This window comes from Pelophylax lessonae, assembly GCF_965119305.1.
Source record: "Pelophylax lessonae genome assembly, chromosome: 13".
NCBI classification, from domain to species: domain Eukaryota; kingdom Metazoa; phylum Chordata; class Amphibia; order Anura; family Ranidae; genus Pelophylax; species Pelophylax lessonae.
Genome location: NC_138780.1, coordinates 135,034,289 through 135,061,745, shown reverse-complemented (window position 1 = coordinate 135,061,745; position 27,457 = coordinate 135,034,289). Strand labels below are relative to the sequence as shown.

The window sequence follows — 27,457 nt, the reverse complement described above, 5'->3', positions numbered from 1 at the left end:
GACCCGAGCGGTAACAAGCATGCAACCGGAGATTGGCACCCAAAAACTTATTAAAAACCTGAGAGTTGTGATACCCCACAGATGGCTAAACATATAAGATGCTTAAATCAAAAAACAACAATGTCACGATACACATGACCACTTATGGGGCATTCGGTAGATCACCATCTAGTGGCCAAAAAACAATATGGCAGTGATATAAAATTTAGAATCACATCAGAACAGCGGCTTATTTGATATGCCAAATTAATGAATAACCATAACCAAATAGGTATGAATTACAATTGTAATTAATCTTATATCGAACCAGTTGAACATACTTCAATGATTACTGAACACATAAGTATCCAGAAGAATATATGTGAACCCATATGGTACCGATAGGATCCTAAAGGGTACAAACCCATATAGATTGACCAGGTGCGGTTATAGCTGTTCTGTGGTGATATATGTTATAAAACAATGATCATTAAAAAAGAGAAATAAAAGATAAATTTAAAACTGGGAACCCAAACAAACTATATATATTTATGCATTATCTATAAACGCATTGGTTTCGATATCTACATTGAGTCCAAACGGTACGTATGTTTTAACCCGATGTATCCAGGTCATCTCCAGCTTTGAGATACCTCTGACCAGAGGTTCACCTCTCCAATGGGGTACAAATTTATCTATCCCAAGGAATAAGGTATTCTTGGGATTTTTGTCATGAACAAGGGCATAATGTCTAGACACTGAGTGTTTAGGGAAACCTTTAAGTATATTGGATATATGTTCATTAAGTCTCACCTGTAGTGGTCTTTTGGTTCGTCCAATATATTGAAGCCCGCATGGGCACTGGAGCAGATAGACAATACCAGTGCTCATGCAGGATATGAATGGCTTTATAGCATGTGCTCTACCTGTACTTGTAGATGTAAATTCTTTTACTGTCCTACATTTATTAGAGCTAAAAGAACAAACACGGCATCTCTTACATCTATAGAATCCTGTTAACTGGCTCAAAAAGGTGGGTTTAGGGCCAGGGGGTTCTAAAACATTAGGTGCCACTTTGTCTCTCAAAGTGGGGGCCCCTTTGAATACCACCCGTGGTTTAACAGGCAGGGAGCTGCCCAAAACTGGGTCATTACCCAGAATGTGCCAATGACGACTTACAATATTTTTTACACTCATGTGTTGAGTTGAAAAAGGGGTAACAAAAGGTAAATTATATGAGGAGTCTTGATTAACAACTTTCGGCCTGTTAGATAATAACTGAGTTCTATCCAATCTACTAACTTCCATAAGTGTTTCTTCAAGAAATTGTTTATTGTATCCTTTGTCGAGAAACCTCTCGGTAAGGATACAAGCCTGAGATTGAAACTCTTGGAAGTCGCTGCAGTTACGCCTAATACGAAGGTATTGGCCTTTGGGTATAGCCCTAAGCCATGGTGCATAATGACAACTATCGACAGGAATATATGAATTCCTGTCGGTTGTCTTGAAATATGTGCAAGTGGAGAAGTGGCCATCCTTAATGCTGATAGTAAGGTCAAGAAAGTTAATAGATGACTGGCTGCACTCATAATTTAGCTGGATACCCCGATCATTAGAATTCAAAAAGTCCAAAAAAGAAATAAGGTCACTGTGGTGGCCATCCCAAAGGAGGAGCACGTCATCTATATACCTAGCCCAGAGCAGTATCTGCGGCCTGCGGTGGGAATAGATGACGTCCTCCTCCCACTGGGCCATAAACAAATTGGCCAGTGACGGGGCATATTTAGCGCCCATGGCCACCCCAGTGCTGGAATATTTTTTGCACCTTATCCTGCATCTGTTTTGTTAGGGTTATTCACCCCAAAATTTTTTTTAATTTTTACAAAAAAATTTTTTTTTTGTTTCACTCTGCTATCTTGGTGGCAGCCTTTTACACGTTTCCCAATCTCCATTTTAAGTCACACTCAAGGTGATATTATAAATTTTTTGTTGGGTTTTACGCTATTGCGTTTGTTTGTATTTTTTACATGATCAAATGACCTCCGAGTTCATTGCTCACACGGGCCTGGATCATCCATCAAAGTGACAAGATTAAGCATATCCGCTTTATTCTTACCTCAATCTGGTAAGCGTACACTCTTAAGGGAGTCGAGTTCAGGATCTTACCCAAGATTTTTTCCATCTGTCATTAATATTGGGACTTTGTGGACTTTATACCTCCATAGATCACATTAGCGCAACTTGATTTACATATATTCTTTAGGGTGTGGTCACACTTGAAGTTGCTGCGTGTTTGTTTTATTCCTTTAGCGCGGTTAATTCCCTAATTTACTACATCTTATAGAGAGTTCACAAAAATGCCACCTGTCACACTCCAACCTAACCATGCCTCAAAGCAGATAATTTCCTCTACATCACTTCCCTCTTTAAGCTCTTCCCACTAGAAAAACACTTTCATGGGCATTTAACATGCAATTTTGATGTTTTTTTTTAAACACTTCAAAATGCATCAAAAACGCATCCTAAATGCTGTAGGCTGCGTTGCTTCATTCTTCATAATCAACACACATGCGAACGAGACCTAAGAGGCAGTTTGAGGGTAAATCCAAAATCTATAGTTCTCCCGCTGTCTAAAGGGGATTTCTTTTATTTTGGATAAATTTCCTTTTTGTATCTATGGTACAGGAAGGAAGGGGTAATTGCCTTCCAAAGGACACAGATTTTAAAAAGAGCCTGCCAGAAATGTTAGATTTTTTTTTTTTTTTTTTTACTCTGGCAAAATTTTTTGATGTACTTTTAACTTTTGTGTTGGGGAGGTGGAAAACGCAGACTAAACATGGTTGATATTTGTTGGCCCAACCACAACAGTAAACAAATCATACTTTACTTGAGTATTTGTAGGCATTTGATTTACTGAAGCCACCTGGCTCCTGAAAATTCTCTACACATTTAGTACCAAATGTAGTCACTTTTTTAAAGCCTTTTCTGTATACAATTTTCCTAAATATAATCAAATGTAATATTTTGTGACATTCAATTTTTTAGCTAATGTTGTTCTGTTTAAAATTTCAGTAACCTCACCTGTAGCAACACCAAGGGCTACCTTAACCTCAGGACTTGATAAGCGATTGGGTCCTCGACTTCTCCTCATACCAGTATCCAATGGCTCTGCTCCTGTTCGCCCAGTACAGAGTTTACAGACAAGTCCTGGTCAGAAAATGGTGTTACAACCCATTAAGGGTCCTAATGGAATCAACTTATTCAGGCACCCAAATGGACAGATTATCCAGCTTTTGCCATTACAACAAATTCAGGGGGCTAATGTTCAACAAAACCAGCGAGTTGTTATCCGCAGTCCAGGTAGGTGGAAAATAAACCATTCTTTGTGATAAAATTGGATATTCTGTTGGGCAAATGAAGCTGCAGAATTGCAGTATTGATTCTTGAGTTTTTCTACTCCGATAAAAATAACTTTATTTCCTATTCATTGAAGAAATTGGGTACAGTCAGGTTATCCTGTCGCCTAGAAGGGATTGGACACTGGCAAACAGGAAAAAATAATAAGCAAGACCCCAGTATAACCCTTCCTCTACCCAGCATGTCTGTTTTTTTGCTATTGTCCTAGGAGGATCGACACTCCTAGGCAAAACCCCTCTCGGCTATACAAGGCTTCATTTTTTTGGTGGGGTCTTAAGTGATGGTCGTGTGTGTGCTTTCTCTGCATGAAAATGGCTACCGGTTCCATCTGAGATTAGGAAACTTAGGCAAGGAAGGGTGCAAGACAGCCTCATAGCATAGAAATATAAGCTTTTATAAATTGGGCACACATAAAAACAAACAGTAGGAAATGCATTTATGAACACATGAGGAAAATACAGCACGTAAGAGCAGAGTATGTCCTGGATGGCTGAATGAAACATGCAGTCCAGAGCCTGTGTCGCCACCACTGGATATCCATATCAGAACACTGCTGCTACGCAGAGGGGAAACAGGACCGAACCGAGGGAAGCACGTTCAGAGAGGGTGACTGCTCTTTCTCCTTCCTGCTTTTGTATCAAGTTGCGAGGGATTCCAGGAATACATTTCAGAGAAAAATACCTCCCCTTCTGAAGTGGAAAATTTTCTCTGATGTACTGCTTCTTAATGTAGTACTACTTTAGGTTTCTACTCAAACCTCTTCATGGTTCCAAAAGTGAACAGCGATGTTTGCCCCATCATGGATCTCAAGAGACTCAACAATGGTGCAGAAGTTTCTTCTGATATAGGTGTGGTTTGTGGTGTCTGGGCGGGAGAAGGGAGATTTCCTGGCATCAGTGGATATCAGGGGTGCTTATATGCATGTTGCAATCTTTTCACCTCACCAAAGGGTTCTACGGTTTGCAGTGGTTTGTGCCAATGCTGTTGGCCTGTCCACAGTTCCTAGAGTGTTCTCCAAAGTCCTGGGGCTCTTGCATACCCGGATATTCCTGCTATAGAGTACCTGGACAACTTACTCCTGAGGGAGCAATTGGCTTCGCTACTGGAGACCAATGTGTCTCACACAGTGCCCACTCCAGAGAGGTTTGGGTAGGTTCTGAACTGAGAAGTTGGCCTTAGTTCCAACCCACAGGTTGGAATGTTTAGGTCTGACCCTGGATACTATCCAGGTGAGTGATCCTCCTCTGGACAAATTTCTTGCTCTGAGGGCTCAGATGGACTTGCTAAAGACTCTGACAAATCCCTCAATTTGCTTTTGCATGAGGGTTCTGGGAAAGGTGGTAGCCTCCTTCAAGGCAGTGCCCTTTGTCCAGTTCCATTCCAGGTCCCTACCAGTGGAATGTCTTGGTGGGATGGGACAAGAGGACACCGTCTGATTCCCCAATGCTGTTATACCACGGCATGAGCCAGTTTCTGAACTGGTGAATTTCCTCACGGATGCTGGAGATACGAAAATATTTTCTCCCTCTGTCCTAGAGGGTACGGACTTCGATCGTTGGGCTGGGATGAAATTCTGGACAATATCTCGGTCCAAAGAAACTTGGTCAACACAGGAGAGCATGTTGCCCATCAACATCCTGGAATTAAGGGCGATTCACTTTGCCCTGTTGCATTGGTTCTTTCAGCTGAAGAGTCTCCCTGTAAAGTCTTAGTCGGACAATGCCACGGCAGTGGTGTACATTAATTGCCAAAGAGGCACCAGAAGTTGGGCTGCTCAGGAGGAAGAGGACCGCGTTCTGTCTTGGTCGGAACTTCATATCCTCACCTTGTCAGCTGTTCACATTCCAGGTGTGGAAAACTGGAAGGCAGATTTTCTCAGCCGTCGACTGTCCCCAGTGGAGTAGGCTCTTCAACCAGAGGTGTTTGGGGAACTGTGATGATGATGGGTAACCCCAGATGTGGATCTTCTGGTGTCAAGATTTAGTGCAAAGCTGGACAGGTTCATCTCCAGGACCAGGAATCCTCGAGTGTTCAGGGTGGAGGCTCTGATGACACTGTGGGACCAGTTCTCCCTAATTTATGCCTTCCTGCAGCTACAGCATCTACCTGGTCTGCTTCATAGGATGCAAGTGGAAGGAATTCTGATAATTTTGATCACCACAGCCTGGCTCAGGAAAATGTGGTACTCCAATATTGTGAACATGATAAAGCGCTAAAGCAGGAATACCAGCACAGTGCTTGTGCTGTGTAATATCGCCTTTTCTGGTGCTGCTCCTGGTGCTGCCCTGCCCTCTGTAAACTGACCACAGTTTATCATAGCTGCTGTTCCCTGATACCGTGGTCCGTTAACGTGCCTCTGTCATCCGCTGTCTCTCCTCTGTCCTTTTTCTTCCTCCCTCTCTGCCTGTCAGCTCGTGTCAGTGTCTGCCCCTCCCCTCCTGCTGCTAAAATTACTTGTCAATTTTCATACAATCCTTCTATGATAATGTTATGTGCCCAGTGTGTGTGCATTATAAAAAAGCATGCCATTTTATACCTTATTTCAAAATGCCACTCAGCGCTCATGTGACTGCCCCCCCCCCTCTCCTCCTCTCCTCCTCCTGGCTGACATCAGAGGTAGAATCTTAGCCCCTCCCCCTGTAGCTGTCATATCGAGAGAGGCAGGCAGTCACATGCGTGCCGAGAGGCACTATGAAATAAGGTAAACTTTTTTTTTTTTTTCCAGAAAGCACATATTACTAAACAATAGGAAGAGAACACAGTGGCTTTACAACCACGTTAACAACATGGCTGTTGAAACCAGGGTCCTGAGAGATAGGGGATTCTCTGATTTAGCTGTTCCTACTTTTGAAGGCTAAGGAGGTGACTTCAAGAAATATTTTTACCACAATACTTGGCAGTCTTATTTTGCCTGATTTGAGGCATTGCTGCAATCTAGTGTTTATTCAGAAATGGCTTTAAGAACAATTAAGGGTCAGTTTTCAGCCTTGGCGATCCATTTTCAGAGACCAATTGCTTCTCAGTCCTTAGTGCATGCCTTTAAGGCTTCCACTGGTTAAGACACTGACCCCCCGTAGGACCTCAATTTGATATTTTCTATATTAAAGAAATCTCCATTTAAACCCATATAGGAAATCCTATTAGTCCTTACCATACAATTATTTTTCTGGTTGCTATTCAGCTCAGAGTTTCAGAATTGGCTGCTCTTACCTGTAAGGAACTGTTCTGTTTCTCTGCCATGACAAGATGGTTCTATGGCCACGGCCTGTTTACCTTAAGGTAGTTTCTTAGTTCCGTCTCAACCAGGACATTTGGTTGCCATCTTTCTGTCCCAAGTCAGAAGCTATGGGACAAGGCTGTTTATATCTTGAATGTTGTTTGTGCTATCAGGTGTTGCCTAAAGTCGACTGCTGCAGTTTGTCAGTCTGATTTCCTCTTTGCGTGTTTCCTGAAGGTCAAAAGAAGGGTCACACAACCTCCAAATTTACCATTTCTCAGTGGATGATCAGCCTATTTCTCAAGCTTACCGCCCAAAGGGCAAAATTCCACAGTTTTCAGTGATGGTTCATTCTTCCAACAATGTTGGTGCTTCCTGGGCTATTCATTATCGGGCTTTGGGACATCCATATTGTAATGGATATAAAGATACCCTGAATCCTGGGATATAGGATAAAGAAAAGGGGATTATTGGCTTACCGGTAAAATCCTTTTCTTGGAGTACATCACAGGACACCCCTCTTTCTTTGATTCATGGCTTGCTACAAAAACTGAATCCCTGCCTAACTGAACTGGGGGAGGAATTTCCTGTCTTTTTTTTTTTTCCATGGTCCAATTATCTGAAGGTGGCAGCATAAACCTGCTTAATAGATATGAAGATACCCTTTGTTCTGTCATGTACTCCAAGAAAGGACTTTACATGTAAGACAAAAATCCAATTTATTTTTTTGCTGCATTTCTTTCTTAGTTTTTTATTCGTGCACCCCTCGTTCATCAACTTTAATAAAGATCCTGCACTACATTGCTCCTTGAGAGGACTCTATATGGCAACTCTCTGGAAAGGCATTTCCTCAGCCTAGCTTTTGAGGCTGTACCAAGACCTCACTGGACATATGTGCAGGGCTAGGCTGGAATGTGACCATCGGGCACTGGGTTCTGCATTGTGGTGCTTTCCAAATCGAAGTGTACCGATTTAAGTTAACATAGCCCCAGCCATGGCACTGCTTCAAGTGTGGACCTGACTCTTAAGACTCGGTGAGAATGGCTGGTTGAAATTAAGCACTAGGGGTTACTTTAGTTGTAATCCATTTCCGATTTCCTGCCTCGGACAGTTCACTGCAATAAGGGTTAATATAGAGACACGGAGTCATCAGCTGTCCTCCTCTGGGTGGAATGTTGCACATGCTCTTTTTACCAGTCAGTGTAAGAGGAAGCACCCTCCCATTGCTGCTTCTGTTATCACGCAGCCTCTTGGATCTCAAATTTCTAGTGCATTACCCCTGCCCATTTAAAGTAACTTGATCACCCCTCACTGCTTGGCCCTCATCAGCACCAGCTACCTTTTGGTTACTGAGCAATTGAGGCCTTGCCTTGCATTTCAGGCCAAGTTGCATTACCAATATGTGGGTGCCATGTGTCTGAACACAACTAACCAGGGCAGTCTAGCTGTTACAGATGACCCCCAGTCCCTACACCCCTAGCATTTCTTCAAGGTGACTACTCAATATTTTCTGAAGAAACAGACTCCTGTGTTCCTGAACTGGTCCCCACATTGGTTTTGAGTCATCTTCATCAGAATCTTCCTCACGTCCATCAGTTGGGGTCCCCCGGCCCTGTCCTTTGTCCACTAAGGTCTTTTTGACTACGTATGCTTGACTTCTTGTCTACATTGATCGCAGAAGTGTCCAATGCAGTCGAGTGCCATCCCTGGCAAAGTCTGTCTCTTATACTCCAGAGCCCTTAGATCAGGCTAAATTACTAGGCTTTATGACCATCTCTGACATAAAAGAAAAGTAAGGCCAAAGCTCTTTTGGCCACACTTTTCTTGTGAGTCACAAGAGTGCACTCCCGTGACCCAGAATCAGCTGACTTCGGACTAAAGCACTTCCACTCTCTTTTCAGAAGTTCGGCCCCCTCCCTGCCCACAAATTCTGGGATACTTTGAAGGTCCCAGGAGGCTGCGAGACAGTTCACAGGGGGCCACGAGGCGGCAAGCTGGCTTTGAAGCCACCAGGAGTCACAGCCAGCTTCCCATAGTTAACATGCTGGTGCCAGAGTCCCAAAGACTGTCAAAGAATCAGCTCAGGTGAGGATGGTGCTGGATTCCTGGACAGGTAACTGTTTAGAGCAGTAGTTCTCAACCCCTGTCCTCAGCACCCACCAACAGGCTAGGTTTTTGTAGTTTCTGACTTAAATTTTTTGGAAACCTGGCTAAAGCTCGTCTTTAAACTGTAGGCAATCCCCAGTTATAGTTACACTGGGCCTGTATAAGTGGTTCGCTGTTTTCCCATCCCTCAATTGGACTGCTTTTGGACATGGAGAAGGTTTAACACCCCTGTGTTCCTTTAATGTGCACAAAGGAAGAAAGGATTTCTGGAACTACTTTTCTTGCAGTCCATTGAGGATCAAGGGTCCCGCCCCTTTGTGTTTATGATCCTGATCTTAGCACTGCTTTGGTGCAAAACTGAGGCATGCTGGTAGGAGGGATTATACCTTTGATTGACCCACAGTTTTTTGTTTTGTTTTTTACCCAATACCCCTGTGGGTGGCAGTATAACCCAAAGGTAATGACTTTGTGTCCCTCAATGAATTCTATTTTTCTAAATGCTACACTGGTTTTAACTTCTAGAGAAAATGACACCATTTTTATTCACGAGAACTCTTTAATTTGGGAACTTGCTGCATCAAGAAATGATGTGGTGTTGCAATTTTTTTTTTTTCTTCCTTTAGCCCCCCATTCTTGCTCCAGTTTTGGGATTCTAAAATGATTTGCTACACATACACTTGATTCATTTGAATCTACAGATGAGGATTCGGATTTCATATGCAAGCACCCTTATTTTAAACCTAATTAAGAGAAAATCATTCACTATCCTACGGCTTGCTGCTCTCCCCAGGGGAGGACTATGTCCTACCTGGGTTGGGCAAGTGGAAGCGGGATCTTCAGTTACATCTCACCCCAGCGCAACGCCTGAAAGTATACACCCTGGCTTTGAAGACTCCGACCTGCGCGAAATTGCATGAGTTGAACTATAAAATTCGGTGGTATAGGGTTCCCTCTCTCTCAAGCAAAATCTTCCCAGACACGTCGGACCTTTGTTGGAGATGCCGGAGTGAAGTGGGCACGATACTCCATATTTTCTGGTCCTGTCCCCGACTACGCTCCTTCTGGCGAGACGTCCGGGCCCTCTTGGGGGAACTATCGGACCGGGAAATCCCGGATACTCCGGAGTTCTTCCTACTCCAGGTCTCCTCTATGCCGATCTCGAAATGTAAAAAATCGATTATCCCCCACGTTCTGAGTGCCGCGAAAGCTTGCATCCCGGTGCTTTGGAAGACTACTAGAGTACCAACTATTGGGGACTGTATGCGCAGGATGGAGGACGTCAACAGAATGGAGGACCTCACCCTCACGAGGCAGCATCGCAGGGAACGATACGATACGATTTGGGGTTACTGAAATGTCTTCGTACTCTCTGACAGGGGCAGGTCTCTGATGTGCGGTTGATCTCCACCTCGGGAGTACCCGTGGGTTTGTCCATGCGGGGAGCTTCCCCCTCTGTTCACCCCCCCCCCCCCTGTCCCTATTCCCTCGCCATCCTTCTTTATTTTCTCTGTGTGTCGCCCAGCCTCGGGCTCTGTTCTCACTTATTTCTCCCACCTTTTAGTTAAAATCGGGGAGCGGCGGCCGGGAAAGGTTTTTTCTTTCTCCATAATACAGCTTTTCCACATGTCTGTAACGGTGCCTGGCTATCTGTGATTCCGGTTGGATATGACTGCACCTTCTGATATTATAGTTTGCTTCTCCTTTTGATGCTATGTTTGCTACATATGTCTGTATAGTACGTATCACAGATTGTTTCTCGACTGTTGTTCCTTTTCTACAAATAAAATATTTGAAAAAAAAAAAAAAAAATCATTCACTAAGCTTTAAAAGAAAAAAAGAAACCTTATGGTTGCTAAATATCCATTCAGATGATTTTCTTGTGAATGTAGTATTTGTTATACCACATCTGTTGCCCTATGGGCACTTCAGAATGTTTAGATATTTCAAAGCTAATCAAAATACTTTTTTTTTTTTTTTTCACCCTAAGGTCCTTCAGTGAGTATTCAACTACCTCTTAAAACCAAGACGGATGTTGCCACTCCTGCTTTTGCTACCACTGGGTCATCATCTGTTCCTCCCACACCTGCTCTTCAAACGGTGTCTCTTTCTAAGATCAGCCCCGTTAAATCCGGGGTTACAGTAATTCCAAAAAGTCCATCGCAAATAGCTACACTACGAATAGGAACACCGCCTAGAGTTAGCAGTGAAGTGTCTCCATCTGCCCCCAAAGTTTTGTCGTATGCTAGTAGTGGTTGTGGAGTCATTACATCCACTGGTGTTCCCCTTCTGACAGGAGGTCTGCCAGTACTAAAGTGTTCCACAACTACTGCCCTAAGCTCCAGCCCACAGGATTCTGCTGCTAAACCCAAAATTATATTTATGTCCAGTAAACCTGCAGTGGTGATAGACACCAATCAGTTGACAAATGTTTCATTATTGAAATCTGCAGTGATTGTTTCAGCGAGTGAGAAAAATGCAGAAAGGGAAAATAGTAAGGAATGCAAAGGAATATCCATCTTGGAAACTGATAATGCTGCTAATATGGTGAAGGATCAAAGTGGACCTAAAGATTCTGTTACATCTGCAGAGCAGGAGGTTTTGACTCCGTCAAAAAAGAAAATGGGAGAAACTGAGGAAATTAGTGCAATTTCATCTCAGATAATGGATTACGGAAATGAATATAAAAAGTCAGATATTGCAAGTGGGGCATTGTTACAAGATACCAATAACCAGGATTCCTTAAGTTCTTTACAGAAAAGATCTGATGGTTCCACAGATAAAGAAGCTGGAAGTCCCTCACAAACAATTACTGTGAATCACGCAGCTGAAAGTGACTGGAATGTTGAAAATCCAGTGGCTGAAAATGACCAGGATCCTAAAAATCCAGCAACTAATGATTTGTATCCAGAAGATATAAGTGCGCAGGATCCTGAAAATTCAGCAGCTGTATATGCCCAGGATCCTAAAAATTCAGCAGCTGAAAATGCCCAGGATCCTAAAAATCTAGCAGTTGAAAATGCCCAGGATCCTGAAAATTCAGTGTCTGAAAGCGTCCAGGATCCAGAAAATTCAGCGTCTGAAAGTGACCAGGCTCTTGAAAATCCAGCCGCTGAAAGGGACAAGGATCCCACAAATCCAGAGGTTAAAAGCACCTGTATTTCTTTGGAACAAGACAATGGATGTACTGTAGAATCTGCATATAGTACTGTGCAGGTACAGACAGAAGCAGATTCACAGCTTAATCAGCAAACCTCAAATAAATCTGAGCAAGACGAAGGAGGTAAAGGCAGGAAAAGTGATGTGGTCACTGATTTTGCAACAATGAATGATCAAGATGAAAACCTTCCCTCGGATCCCGGTTACAATAGTAGCACACGAGAAAGTGAGCACAATTCTCAGAGCGAGGATGAAGTGAGTGCTTTTATTTACAATAAAAAAAATGTTTTCTAGTTATAACCATATGCATTGTGAATTTGAATTCCTGGCTTTGTGCTGCTTACTATTTTCTGAAATGTTCTGTATGCAATGGCAAAACCTAAGGCACAAAATATTGGGTCCCAGAGTTTCCTATATAATCTTCTTAAAGGTTAAAGGGTCAGTCAATTCTGTAGTGACATTTTGTGTGGCAGAGCAAGCCAGCTCTTACTTTCCCAGCTCTTACTTTCTTTTGTATCTCAGATACTCAGAGCCAGATTTCACTGCTCGAATTCCCAACTGTGTTTCTATTCACCTGTGCGTTTTGGGTGTTACCGGCCCCCTTTGTGTGTTCCAGCACCACCTGTTCTCCAAAATATGAAATAAAAATTCCAGCATGGAAAGTGGAACAATTTGATTGTGGCCACAGCTAGTATGTAACCTATGAATTCAAGCACAACAATCTCACAGAATAGAGCTCTGGGAAATAGAAAAGATAATCAGACAGGGTAACTATCCAGTATCTGCCAAAAACTAAAATACCAGTTTTAGGTGGCCTACCTTTAAAAGGTAGTGAACATGATGGGGATCTTTGTTTCCTTCTTGCCTATTAGGAAGTCCACCTTGTTATACAGCCGCCTACAGGAGGATTGTATACTGGCAAACAAAAGAAAAAAAAAACCTGTAGACCAGCCTAGGATAAAAACCCCTTTTACTTCCAGCATACCTTAGTTTTCTGCTAGTGTCCTAGGTAGATTGAGCTGAAGCTCTTCTGTGTAAGAAAAAAAACAAAAAAATAACTTATTCAGTTGTTCTTGGCCCAACTTTTGGAGTGCTGTTGCCGGACCTCACTGGACTGAACATTGTGTGGATAGCCTGGAAGTAACAGTTGGGCACTGGGTTCCTCATAGGGTGGTTTCCAAAGTTAGCACTGACGTGCTTTCCAGGCTTAGAGCTGCTGACCTTGCCATTAGCACTTTGTCCTGTGTCTCTCTGAAGACTCCCTTTCGAATGGGCCCAGCACTGTGCGCTACCTCATATCACTGCTGAGGTCATCCCCCTGGGTAGGGTATTGCTCTCACGTGCTCTTTCCCTCCATACAGTGTTAAGGAAGCAGATCCTCACTGGTGATGCTGAGCCTTATGTTGCCCACCACCACATGGTCTCTTCATGTCTGATTCTAAACATGAGGGTGCAGTCCCACTGTACTGGGTACCCCCAGCTCACATTCTACTTACAGTTCTGGGACTGCTTCAGTGTGCCCATTGATGCCCTCCACTTCTCAGAATGATTCAAAGTCTCTCCAGTCTTCACCTGAAAGCTTACTTCCAAGGACTTAGTCTTCTGCCATTACTCCCAAGTTCAGAGATCATTTTGGCTCCTATTGATGTAGTAAGCACCACTCTAAAACTTGAGTAACAGGCTGTTGCTTCTACCATTGTTTGTTCCCATCTTGGGTCCTTTAGAGCATCTAAGACAAGTGACTTTCCTGGTGCATCAGCTGTTCCAGGTCTTCCCCTGTGCAGATTGGAAACACCCTGACTAAGTGTTTGCTCCCCCCAAACACTTATTACCTTGTACCCGTTTGTACAAGTTTTGGAGTCTGGAAATCTGATTTCTTTTTAGGAGGAGGGAAGCAGAAATTTAGACAAAGGAGTGGCTGTGGACGTAGTACTTGGTTTTTGCCAAAGTTTGACAAAGTTCTCCACACGCGGCCAATGTGTAAATGAAAGTCTACAGGCTTAGAAAATTCAGTTTGTAAATAGACAGAAAACTGGCTAAAGGACCGTATTCATAGAGTAGTGGTTAATGATTCATACTCTGAATGGTCTAAGGTTATTAGTGGTGTACCCCATGGTCCTGTGTCAATATCCTTCCTTTTTTTTTTTGTTAATGGCTTTTTGCAAAGTTGTACGAAAACCCACAGTATGGAACTGGTACCCACCCAAACGTATAATAAGCAATAAACGAATACTTGCTGCAAAACTAATAACCTAAAATAATAAAAGATGCAAGGCTCAAGCATAAAAAAGACTTGTACATAAAGGATCCATACCCATTCAGAAACTATATCACCTAAGGTGTTAATTTAAAATTTTATATGAATCCATAGTAGTGTCAGTTGAGCAGTTATCCCACCAACAGGTCTAAACTTTATTAAATTTAGTCAGACAACCTCTATTGCGATATGGTGTCGTGATATAAGGGCAAAGTGGAATTGACCAACTTCATCATAGTGGAGAAGGATCTGGGTGTTCTGGTAGATCATAGACTTAAAGTGGTTGTAAAGTCAGAAGGTTTTTTTATTTTAATGCATTCTATGCATTAAGATAAAAAAACCTGCGTGTATCAGCCCCCCTAATACTTACCTGAGTTCCATCTCTATTCAGCGATGTGCACAACGTCCTCGGCTTTCCGGGACTCTCCCTTCTGATTGGCTGACACAGCGGCAGCACCATTGGCTCCCGCTGCTGTCAAAGTCAGCCAATCAAGGGGGGGGGGGGGTCAACCGCAGCTCCGTGTCTGAATTGACACATGGAGCTGTGGCTCAGCTCGGGTGCCCCAATAGCAAGCTGGTTTCTGTGGAGGCACTTAACAAGAGGGAGGGGCCAGGAGCACCAAAGAGGGAGCCAAGAAGAGGAAGATCTGGGTTACTCTGTGCAAAACCACTGCACAAGGCAGGTAAGTATAAACATGTTTGTTATTTTTAAAGAAAAAAAAAAAACAAAGGTATGAACTTAGGAGAGAGTGCAATCATTTTGCCCCTGTACAAATCAGACCTCATCCAGAATATGCAGTTCAATTTTGGGCACTAGTTCACAAAAAGAATATCCGCAAACTAGAGAGAGTGCAGAGAAAGGCAACCAAACTCATAAGAGGCATGGAGGAGCTAAGTTATGAGTAAAGATTAGAGAAATTGCATTTATTCTCATTTGAGAAGAGGAGATTAAAGGTATTGTAAATTCTTGTGTTTTTTTTTTTTTATATGTTATACTTAGCTCCTCTGTGCAGTTGGTTTTGCACAGGGCAGCCTGGATCCTCCTCTTTTCGGGTCCCTTGTTCCTGCTCCTGGCAGCTTGCTATGGGGGCACCCAAGCTGAGCTGTAGCTCCTTGTGTCCATTCAGACACGGAACTGCCATTCAGCACGCCCCCTCTCTCTCTTAAATGGCAAACTAACCTTGACTGCCACAGGAGCCAATGGCGCCACAGCTGTATCTCAGCCAATCAGAAGGGAGAGTTCCAGGACGACCGAGGGACTCGTGGACATCGCTGGACAGATAGAGGGCACAGGTAAAGGTTAGGGGTTTTGGGGGGCTGCTACACCCAGAAGGCTTTTTATCTTCATGCATTAAGATAAAAAAAATCTTCCTGACTTTATAACTCCTTTAAGAGGGAGAATATGACCAACCTGTATAAATGTATAGATGGTCTATTTATGCCTCGTTTCCACTGAGCGGATCGGTTCGGGTCAGTTCGGTACGATACGCTATTTTGAGTGTTTCCATTATGAAAGTGGCCCATACAACCGAACCAAACCGCACCATTCCTGGTCCTCCTTCCGATGTAGGGCCATAGGAAATGGTACGGTACACAATAAATTCCACTGATTGGTGGACAGGAAAACGTCAATGCTCACATCAAACAAAAGCACAAAATAAACACCGCATTTCGTGTGAACCCTGCATGGCCCCTGGCGGTCCCACTTGCAGTGGAAACGCTTACCTGAATAGGCCGGACCATTCTAACCCTTCCAAACTGTACCGACCCGAACCGTTCCGCTCAGTGGAAACGAGGCAATAGTCACTTTCAGGTCATTAGAGGACAAGGGGGCACTCTTTATGTCTGGAGGAAAACCTTCACATAGGGAAAGGAAGTAAGCTGTGAAAATGTGAAATGGACTCCCTCAAGAACTGGTTCTGGCCAGCTCAGTAGATTGTTTTAAAAAAGAGCTGAATGCATTCCTAAATGCACAAAGCATACTGAATATTAGTATTTAGCCGTCATAATAACAGGGGCAGGTAATCCAGGAAATATTCAGTTGTCTCTTGGGGGATCAGGAAGGACTTTTTCTTTTCTCCCCCCTGAGTGAATTGGGGGGGGGGGGGATCAGGAAGGACTTTTTCTTTTCTCCCACCTGAGTGAATTGGATCATACTTTACTGGGGGTTTTTTTACTTCCTCTGGATCAACTGTGGGTATAGTATAGTACATATTAAGAGATTTTTCATTTGTTTTTTTTATTGGTCAAACTAGATGGACTAGTTTTTTTTTTTTCTTTTTTTTTTTTGCCCTCGCTATGGAATATAGATAAACAGTTGGAACCCCTCTCTAGAGCTTTGCTCTTACTGGAAGGACTTGCTTTTCACCTCAACTTGTCTGTGACTATACCCTGCCAACTCTTGGTTGACTGTTCAGAGTCCTCTAGAAGAGACCCTGCCTTGACTGCAGTTGATCTCTTGGTTGTTTGGAGAAAATGGTTGTGGCATTGAAGGAGAAGTATAGCCAAAGCTTTTTTGCTTCTACTTCTGGGTGTCAGAAGAGTGCAGTTCAATCTGCACTCCTGGGACCCATTTTCATCCGACAGCAGGCTAAGGCCCATTGACAGCTGACGTCACTCAGTCAGGTTTCCTCTAGATGCCTGGACCAGCAGCTAGCTCAGCCTCTCAGCAAGCCACTGGGAGACGGAACCAGCCGATTCCCCCACCTTATACAGCCCAACACTCCAGTGAACGCTGGAGGGGCAGAGCACCGAGCCAGTGACTAACAGTCACCAGCTCTCTGCTTAGCGAAGACTGATAACTGAGTGGTCTTTGATTGCTCAATTCTCAGCCTTAGATGTGGTAGGGGACAGATGCAGCATCACCTAGGTGAGTATAAATGTTTTTTTTGTTTTTTGTTTTTTTTTTTTAAACCCATACTTCTCTTTTAAGCTTTGGTTGTTACAGTCTGGTGGAGCTTCCTGTCTCATCGCCCATGTGGGTCTGTTGTTGGTACACATATGGAGGACACTTTGGTCAAAGTGCTGGACTGTGGAACCCATGTCTAATACACATAATCTTTGGGGACAATGTATTTTTAGATTATTTCTTGATACTATTAGCAAGCATGCCTCTGATAGTAATAGTATCCATCTTCCTCCGAGTAAGAAGCCTAGGGAACAGACTACAAAGTTTTCTCCCTTTCTGTTGGTGAAAGCATTTGTTACCCCAAAACTTTATATTCCTAATGTGTGCCTGTTGTACCATGTACTTGTATGAGAAAGTATTCTGTGCTCTTTGTATGCTTTCTTTATGTGAAATCCCTGGTGTTCCTGCCAGTCCCTCTGCTTTCCTCTTAAAAACTGACCACACACAGGAGAACACACTGTGGTAAGTTCTCTAGCTATGTTGGTGCTCTCCTCCAATGATCAGACTTGTCCTGACACGCCCCTGCTGCACAGCAATTTACTAGCAAGCTCTGTGTGCTGCTGCTTCTCCTCCCCCCAGCTCCTATGCAGCTGAGAACAGAGGGAATGTGATCACTTCTAAAAAAGGGGAAAAGGTATTTTTAATGTTTTTTTTTTTATATATCTATGCAAAAATGTTTTGCCGTTCATTTCTATTTTAAACCAAATGGGTTGTTTTACAAGGTGATCATTTACAATCACTTTAAGAAATGTCTGTTTTGCTTCTCCACTCCCTCACCAACCACATGCTAACCACCTGTCCACCTGCGATGTGTGAATCTCCCTTGGCATGAAGGTGTGTCCCCACTTTCCAGAGTGGGGGGATGTTTGTTATTTTTGCACTTAAGGGTCTATGTATAAAGCAGAGAATGTGACTTTCACTGAACATTTACTGGTGAAAATTCTTTCAGGTGTATGTGTTTTTATTTGCAGTGGATTAATCTCCACCAGAGACTGTTTGGTGACAGTTACATTGTTTGTTTTGTGAATAGACCCCGTGAGATGCTTGCATCTCAATAATTTGAGTGAGGGTGTTGGTGGTAACCTAGAACTGCAAGCTGGCGTTTTTCTCCCTGCACCTTCCTTGTTTTCTTTTACAACTTTCCTGTGTCACTTCCCAGATTAGATTTTTTTTCTTTGTAGTTTGTCACTTTTCTATCACCTTTTTTCACCTGCACGACTTGTAGGGTGTGGGTCCTCGGGCCCTACCTTGAGTCTTGGGAGGGGGTGGATATGGCCTTTTGGCTTGGTCTGCCCTCTCTCATGGGGTCTCCCTTCGGGGGAGCCCCACTTAGTACTCGGTGGGGGCTGTTTCGGCAGTCCCCCTGAAGAACGGGGTCAGTCTGGTTCCGGCCAGACAGACCATGAGTACCTTAAATCCCTGTCAGGAGTCTTGCGCCCCGGGGGATCGAGGTTCGGGTCCTACCTCTTCGGAGGGAAGACCATTTGTTCGCACCTGTGCACTTTTTGTGTTCCTCACGTTTGTGTGTGTGCACTTTTTTATGCACCGGGTGAAGTCTTTTGAGTGTGTTTCACACGCTACGGGCTTTTAAAAAAAAAAAAAAAAACTTCCCAGATTAGTGTATTTCTAGAAACGAAAAATACAAAAAAGAAGAGCCAGGAGTGTTAAGCAGTTAGAATTCTATATCGAGCAAGAATGGGACAACGTTGTTCTCCCAAAACTCCAGCAATTTGTCTCCTCAGTGCCAGATGTTTACAGAGTGTTGTTCAGATGGAATGCTAAACCATGGTAAACATTTCCTCATCCCAACTTCTTTGAGGCATATTGCTGCCATTAGTTTCAAAATTAGCTTATTTTTTTTTCTTAAAATGGAACATTTTTTCATTTTAAACATTTAAAATGTTTTCTATTGTGAATAAAAATAAGATGTTTGTAAGATATTACCGTAAAATCTTTCTCTGAAGTCCATTGACAGGCGCAGCCTCATCTTCATCTCCAATTGTGGCCAACTTTTTTTGGAATTGTAGTTCTATATTGGAATGGAAAACTTCAGTATTCTACATTTATTTGAGTATGTTACGCAAATAGCAATTTGTTACTTCGCAATAGCAAAGCATTAACTGCTGGAACTAGGACATTGGCATAATTTCAATTCAGTGCAGCCCTGTGACATTTTGCGCTTCAGATCGTAGGTGCAGGGGGTATGTCTACATGTTGTCTGTCTGTGGGCTTGGTGTAATTGCCCCTTGCGCTGTGAGTTTTAACTCCAGTGTCCTAGTGTTGAGGTCCCAGTGTCAGGGCATTGGCTACCCTAGAAATACTACTGCATCAGTAATACATGTTTTTTTTTTTTCAACATTTAGAGTGAAGCTGATGAGTCCGTGGACATTGAAACAGTGGAAGAAATTTCTGAGAGGATTAACATTGCTCGTCTTCAGGCAACGGCTACTCCTAAGTAAGGGCATACCTACATTATAAACGGATAAAAAAAAAGTTTGCTGTAAATACTGAAAAGAAGACAGGAGATACTGCACTTTGCTTTAATTCATATAATAAAATGAAAGCGTATAATGTGACTATAGACTTGCCTTAAAGTGTAAATTCACCCTTTTCAGAACTTAACCTATGCAATCAAGGAGTCCCAGTAGATAATACAAAAAAACAAAAAAAAAAACGATGCTGCTTTGTAAAATATTTTTTTTTTATTGTCACACCTGTAGGCCATTTGGGTCCCACCAGAAGTCTGGCTGAAAATTTCCCCGTTAGTAATCCCTACATCTTACCTTGTTGCTAGAGCATGAAAATCATTAGACACCACTCACTCCCATCATTACATGAGCAAATAATAATGGTTTTCACATCCTAACAAGACAAGATGTAGGGATTGCGAACTGGGAGGGTTTTCTTGAGAAGGCTTTGAGGGAAACCCAAAAGGCCTGCTGATATGATAATAAAATTGAGGAACATTTTACCAAACTGCACAGTATTTTTCTTTTTTTTTTTTCTTCAATATCTACTGGGCCCCTAGACTGCATAGGCAATTTTCTGCAAAAGGTGAACTTTGCCTTTAAAGCTGAACTCCAGGAATTCTCTTAATAGAATACCTACATTAGTTCAGCTTGATAAAACCGGGGAAGCTGAAAGTCTTTGTTGTAGTCAATGCTACAAGATTGATAGCTGTGATCTTCCAGGTCCTTCTCTGGTTCTATGCAACCAGCTTACTTATGCACTCAGAACACAGGGAGTCACTCACTCAGCACTGCCATCATTCATAGAGGGCCTTGTATTTTTTTCAATAAATACAAGGAGTTTTTTGATTAGATGAAGTGGAGTTCATGCCATCACCGACCCTACTCTTCACCTCATCCTAGGCATTCTATGAATGGTGGTAGTACAGAGCAAGTGACCTCTTGTGTACAAATGGTAAGCCGCTCTCACAGAACCAGAGCCAGACCCAGAAGATGGTGGCTATCAATGTAGTAGCACTGACTACCACATTGATTTTCAGCTATGCATACTTGCATTGTGCCAAGTTGATGTTCGTTGAGTTAATAGCTGGCTTCAACATTCTGACAATTTTTCTTTCCTCTCTTGAAAAATATTTAACTTTCAGTTTTGTTTAAAAATGTTTTGCTTTATTCATTAGTCTGTATAGTTTAAATTTTAGTTCTGTAATTTTTTTTTCTTGTTTTTTGAGGAGTCTTTAATTTTCAGGTTGTAGTGCTTGCCTACATGAGGATCGGACACTGGTAAACCTAAACATTGTAGGCTAGTTCAGGATAACCTTAAGGGTCATCTCCAGCAGCCATCTTCTACCAGCTTATTTGGTTTTGCGAGCATCCTGAGGCCTTACCACCTGCGTGAGCCATGGGATGGGAGGAGGTCTGGCTTTATCGAATGCTGCCTGCAGTACACCTATTCAAAGTGCCAAGGTCTGCAGCTCGGATTCTTGTTGCTCTCTAATACTACTAGAGTCTGTTCCTTTATCAATATCCTACTTGGGGCAGTTGAGTGTAGCCGTTACTCTGCCCATTTGGCTGTGGTTTTTATATTGTCATTCAAGACTTTATGGCCCAAATCACCCAGTTATTTGCTGACTTTAACCACCGAGGCCACAAGAGCGCTTTCACGCCTTCCCCTGCAGAGTCTCCTGCCGATTTGCCCGCAGTCTTAGCAGCTTTTGAGCCATTGGCCTTAGATGCAATGTCTGACTGAGTCAGATTAGATTGTGCTGGAGGAGTCACAGTTTACTGTGGCCAAATTAAGGCAGTTTTTAGGCACTTGTGGATGCAGTGTGCAGCAGTCTGCATCTGGTGCTTCTACCTGTGGTGTTGGTCCTTTAACCTTTTTGCTGCGACCACTTTCAGCTGCCCAGGTCAGTATGCCTTACCTCTTCTACATTCCCCCTTCTGCTATAGGCTCATTGCTGCTTCAGTGACCATGAATTTATAGCAGAACTGTTCCCATATTCTGCTAGATATAAAAGAATAACTTTGATCAGTGGCTGTAAAGCCAACATCTTCCCACCCACACAGATTATACATACATAACATACACATGTACACTACAAACATAACGGTAATACACTGTGTGTTGGTGCAATGCAGTGCACCAACACACTAAGGTCCCATTTACGACAATGGAAATGCATGATGCTGTGCAAAACCTGTGTGCACTGATGTGTGATGCACAAGCACTGCAGTGCATTGTTACAATGCATTGCATTGCTTGATTTTGTTTCTTTTATTTAAAAAAAATTACATGTATTGTAACGCAAAACGTTGCAAGATAGTATTGCTTGTAGTCCTCGCATCTGCAAGGCAAGTGAACTGACAGCTTTATCCTACAAAAATGTTCTGGTTTTGCTTGGGGGCAAGACCTAGTTGAGGTTGTCTAGTACTCCCTTCTTGCCTAGCAGTCAAAACATGGAGGAGGTAGATATGTGATAAAACTGCATATTTCATAGAAAAAAATAAGAATTTTTGTGCTGGAAAGGTTAGAACAACAATGCATTTGGGCCGCACTCGGGAAAGGCTTGAGAAAGGGGAGGGGGGGTTGGGGGGCCTTGAAACATTGACATTCTAACCTGTACTCCAGTTATCACATATGCCACATGTGTCATTCAGTAAGCACATCCTGTGCACCAGTGCGGAGATTACAATACACAGCCCGACTGTCATCTCTAAATCCTGGGGTGTCCTCTCTCACTACTATGCAGGTACTTTTGTATGCCCATAATGCTTACTATACTGCAAGTGAGATAGCTCTGTGATCTGGAGTTACTCCAACTATCGAAGATCCTACACATGTTATTTAGTGAGTAGATCCAGAATTCCTTTGTTCCTCAATGGATGAGAAATAAAATAGGATTTTTTGCACTCATTGTAAAATCCTTTTCTTAGAGTTCTTTGAAGGGCAGGAATCTGGATTATGCCGGAAGTGGGATTATCCTGAGCTGAGTATTTTTTTTTTTTTTTTGCCATTGTCCAATCCTCCTGTAGGTGGGTTATATTGCCTCCTCCAGGAGTAGGACTAGGCAGAACAAAAACCACCTAGCTATGCCCATGGGCGGTCCTCAGCAGGTATTAAACCCCCCCCCCCCCCCCCGTCTCTGCTCTAGTTAATCAGTTTTAATGTCTAGTCAAGAGTAAGGCCATCTCTGGGATCTCTGGTCCTAGCAATATTGTTCTCCTTCCTTGCATCTTTTTTGTTTCTCCCCTTGGGAGATCAACTGATGGCCGGGCTCGATACCGAAGCTCCTCCTCTTCCTCCTCAGCTTACTCTTCCTGTGCCATATGAAAAGGGATGGCATCCATGGTGTTGCTGGGTCCAAATTTTTGGCGCTCCTCCGGTTGGTAGAGTGAGTTCTTTGGGGTCCCTGTTATCTCTCTCTTTGTTGATAGGCACCCTGAGCTTTAGGGGGATCCTTTAGTACTGCCAGAAGATCGTTTTTGTACTGCAAGGTCTTCCTTTCCTTATGGAGCCTCAGGGTCACATCTCCCCCACTGACCCCTCATGGAGGTGGCAGGTCCCTCAGAACCCCAGCTTCCCATGGTTGCACTGATGGCGTTTCTGCAGTCCTTAGTGTCCCAGGTGGAAGTAGCATATGGGAAAAGGCCCAGCAGGAAGTGTCCCCCACCCTCCCCTGCTTAGTCTGTCTCATCTGATTCTGAGCCTGATGCCAACGTGGACAGGGCCCGTTCTGGGGTGCTTAATATCACCAGATCCACCAGATAGTGAGGTCGCAGCAGTGAATGAAAAAGCGCTGGTAGACGCACTTATCACTGCCGTGCATAAGACTTTAAAAATGGAGGATGTGGCTAATGTAGCCACGGACGTGGCGGTGTCGTTTTGGTGTTTCCTTATGTGCCTTATTTTAACGGGTTTTCCTGTAAAGTATGGAAACAACCAAAGTTACCCTTTGTAGTTTCCAAACATTTTTCTGTATGTTACCCTTTTGAGGAGTCCCTTTTAAAGAAGTGCATTGGTCCACCACTGGTGGACCCTCCTGTTTCCAGGTTGAATAAAGTAACCATGATCCCAGTAGAGGAATCCCTGTCCTTTAAAAACCCATGTTTACTATGGCTAGTTCGGCATTGCGGCTAGTCTTTGCCACAGCCCCGGTGTCTCAGACCTGAATGGGCCAAGCTTTTGCGCCAGGGTCTGGTTCCTGCTGCTTACATTGATTTAGTGGACCAGTTGGTCCATGGGCTGCAGTTTATTTGTGAAGCAGCTTTGGATACAACTCCTGTGCTGTCCAAACTTTCTGTTTCAGCAGTGGTGATTAAGCAAGTGCTCTGGCTTAAGAATTGGTGCGCAGACCAAGCCTCTAAGAAAGCACTCATTGATCTGCCCTTTCAAGGTGATCCCCTGTTTGGGGCTAGGCTACCCTGGATGACCTCATTAAGGGTATCACGAGGGGTGGAAGAGTACCATACCTTCCTGCCACAATCCAAGAAAGGGAAGGAGCCTCATCGCAGACGGAGGCCCATAGAAAATTATTTTGGGCTTCCGGGACTGAGAACAATAGAAATAGATCTTTCAAATCTTCCTTTGGGAGGTTCCAAGCAACCTTGGTCTGGTGAATCTAGAGCTAGCTTCTCCGGACCCGCAGACGAGACCCCTTCAGCATGAAGGTCTGTCCCCACCCATTATTGGCGTAGGGGAACAGCTTTGCTGGTTTCCAGCCCAGTGGACCTTTTTGGCTTTTTAGGTCCTGAATCTCCTTGTGCAGATTTAATTCCTGCAAAGGTTCAGGTAATGTCAGAACTAACTAAGATCCCCTCTATCACTGTCCAGGGAATTGATTTACCTAGGTCTTATTCTAATACTGACCAGGGTGGTCCTTCCTCTGGACAAACTTCAGGAGCCACATGCCATGATTCACCAGCTGCTGTCACACATACTGTTCTCTCTCCCGATTTTGCATACAGGTTCTGAGTATGGTGGTATCCACCTTCTGTTTGGACAGTCCTACGTGCAGCTCCTTTAGCAGGTTCGGCTCCACAGGAGGATACCGAGGTTTCGTGGCAAAGTCACGGGTTCCTCTGGCAGACCCCTGAAGGGCCACAGTAAGGCCAGTTTCATCCTCACTTCTTCTGCAATTCCTGAAAGAAATCAAGGGCGAGGATCTTCCAATCATTCTGGTGGCTGTAAACGTCCCTTGGGGGCTTCCTTTCAGAGAAGACCAGTTGTCCCAAGGGCTGATCTACCATCCTGCTTTACAGTGGCTGGTTTTAATGGTTTAGCTATTGAAAGCCAGGTACTGAGGGATGGAAGTCTGTCTGGATCAGTGATCGCTACTATGGTAAAGGCGAGGAAGTCGTCTTCCAGCAGGATATACCATCGTACGTGGAAAGCGTACATTTCTTGAAGTGAGTGGATTGGCGCTCATCCTCGATCCTTTTCTGTGATTCGGACCTTAACCTTTCAACGGGGCGTTGAGCAGAAGTTGGCCTTGAGTACCATCAAGGGCCAGGTGTCTACCTTGGCAATCTTCTTTCAATGACCCCCTAGGCATGCACGCTTTAGTTCGTACCTTCATTCAGGGAGTTTGGCCTGTGGCTCCACCTGTACGATCTCTTTTGCCACCATGGGATTTAAATTTATTGCTTTCTGTTCGCCAGAAACCTCCATTTGAGAATATTCGGGAGAATCCCTTGCCTACGTTATCCCAGAAGGTGGCATTCTTGGTGGCTATTACCTCAGCCCGCAGGGTATCAGAATTGGCGGGATTATCCTGTCGCAGTCCCTATTTGGTGGTCCTTAGGGATAAAGTGGTTCTTTGTCCCTATTCATCATTCCTGCCCAAAGTTGTCTCTGACTTCCATTTGAATGAGGACATTGTATTGCCTTCCTTGTGTCCCAAGCCAGCTCATCCCAAGGAATTTACCTTGCATACCTTGGATGTGGTTCATGCGATTCGGGTGTATCTGGCTGCTGCAGAGTCCTTTCAGAGGTCAGACTCGCTTTTTGTGGTTACAGACAGACCAAGGAAAGGCCTGCTGGCTTCTTCGGCTACCATCTCCAGATGGATCAGACAGACGGTAACTCAGGCCTATTCTATTAAAGGTAAGGTTCCTCCTTTCCCTGCCATGGCGCATTCTACTTGGGCGCTGAGTACTTCTTGGGCCTTCTGTCATCAACCATCAATATCTCAAGTTTGCAAGATGGCCACTTGGTCGTCGATGCACACCTTCACAAAATTCTACAAAGTAGATACTTTGGCATCTGCGGATGCTTCTTTAGGCTGCAAAGTTGTGCAGGCTGCTGTTTTAAGAGGGGCTCTTCCCTCTTGAGGGGTATTTTTCTTTAAATTTTTATTTTTCAGACGGGGCTCCTGTGACCCAGTTAAGGCTCTTGTGTCCTGATTAAGGCTCTTATGTTTAGCCTTGGGTTATTTTCCCACCCCTCATTTTCCTTTTTGGCACTGCTTTTGGATGTCCCAGTAGTTATAATTTATGAAGCGCTGTCTGTCGCTGAACGAAACAGAAAATGGGATTTTTGTACTTACCATAAAATCCATTTCTCTGAGTTCATCGTTGTACACATCACACACCCCTCTAAGGAGTTTTGATACTTCTAATACTGCTTGCTACTAAACTGATTAATTAGAGCAGAGAGGAGATTATATACCAGCTGAGGATGACCCATGGGCGTGTAGCCAGTTGTTTTTTTATTCTGCCTAGTCCTACTCCTGGAGGAGGAAATATAACCTAGTAGTTATGATCTATGGAGCACTGTAGTCAGTCGATAAAACTCAGAGAAATAGAGTTTACAGTAAGTACAAAAATCCCATTTTATCTTGATGCATTCTACGCATTAGGATAAAAAAAAACCTCTGTGCAGCAGCCCCCCTAATACTTGCTTGAGCCCATCTTTATCCAGCGATTTTGCAGGAGTTTCTTAGCTGTCCGGGAATCCCCTCATTGGCTGAGACAGCAGCATGGCGCGATTGGCTCCCACTGCTGTAAATCAATATCAGTCAGCCAATCAGAAGAGAGAAGGGGCGGGACCAGGTCACAGCTCTGTGTCTGAATGGTCAGGGAGCTGTGACTCGGCTCGGCTGCCCCCATAGCAAGCTGCTTGCTGTGGGGGCACTCAACAGGAGTAAGGGGCCAGGAGAGCCGAAGAGGGACCTGAAAAGAGGAGGATCGGGGCTGCTCTGTGCAAAACCAAGTGCACAGAGCAGATAAGTAGAACATGTTTTGTTTGCTTTTTTTTTTTTTTTTTACAATCACTTGAAGAATTTTAAGAGCCCTTAAAAGACTACCGCCTCTCATTGAAAGGAAGTCACCGTTCCACGCCCAATTGTATTCTTACTGTCCTGCCACAATGTTTTAAGCCTGTGGCTAAAGTCTTCCTGCTGGATTTACATATGCGGTCAATTAAAATATTGATTATTTTCTATGGTAATCTGTATGTAAATGTAAGTTGACAAAGAATTCGTCTTGATTTGATACATTTATCATTTTGCGTGACCTATTTAAAAAGATCTTGTCAACATTTTCACATCCGAATGTTCAGCTAAAAAGACACTACTGTAGAATCAATTATTTTTTCTGCATTCAGATCCTGTATGTTTCATTTGCCATCTGTGTCTCTTGGGGGGGATTGGTCCCCTTCCTTTACTGGAGTGGGCAACAGAAGAATTTGAGGAAATCTCCCCAAAGTGAGGGACATGTCACCCTAGACACTTTGCTGTTCTTTTTACCTTCTGCTATTCTCAAAAAAAATTGTTCATTGCAACTACAAAGTAGTGAACTTTATAGGCTTAACAACGTGTGCTAATGTGCTTGACTATTGAAGTGTATCTAAAGCCAAAATATTTTTTTTAGCTTTGAGGCTAGAGTGGTTCGGTGACATCAGACGACAGCAGGCTAAAGTCTGCTGTTGGCTGATTCTGGGTCTCAAGAGT

The 27,457-nt window shown here is 43.6% G+C and overlaps 1 protein-coding gene across 1 annotated transcript in view; it reads left to right on the top strand.

The window, feature by feature from the left end:
• The window catches only part of MGA (MAX dimerization protein MGA), a 186,908-nt gene that overhangs the window by 107,927 nt on the left and 51,524 nt on the right, over window positions 1-27,457 (top strand). The window contains exons 15-17 of the mRNA XM_082274963.1: window positions 3,052-3,339; window positions 10,707-12,130; window positions 19,404-19,495. Coding sequence (XP_082131089.1) covers window positions 3,052-3,339; window positions 10,707-12,130; window positions 19,404-19,495 — 1,804 coding nt within the window. The remainder of the gene's footprint in view (window positions 1-3,051; window positions 3,340-10,706; window positions 12,131-19,403; window positions 19,496-27,457) is intronic.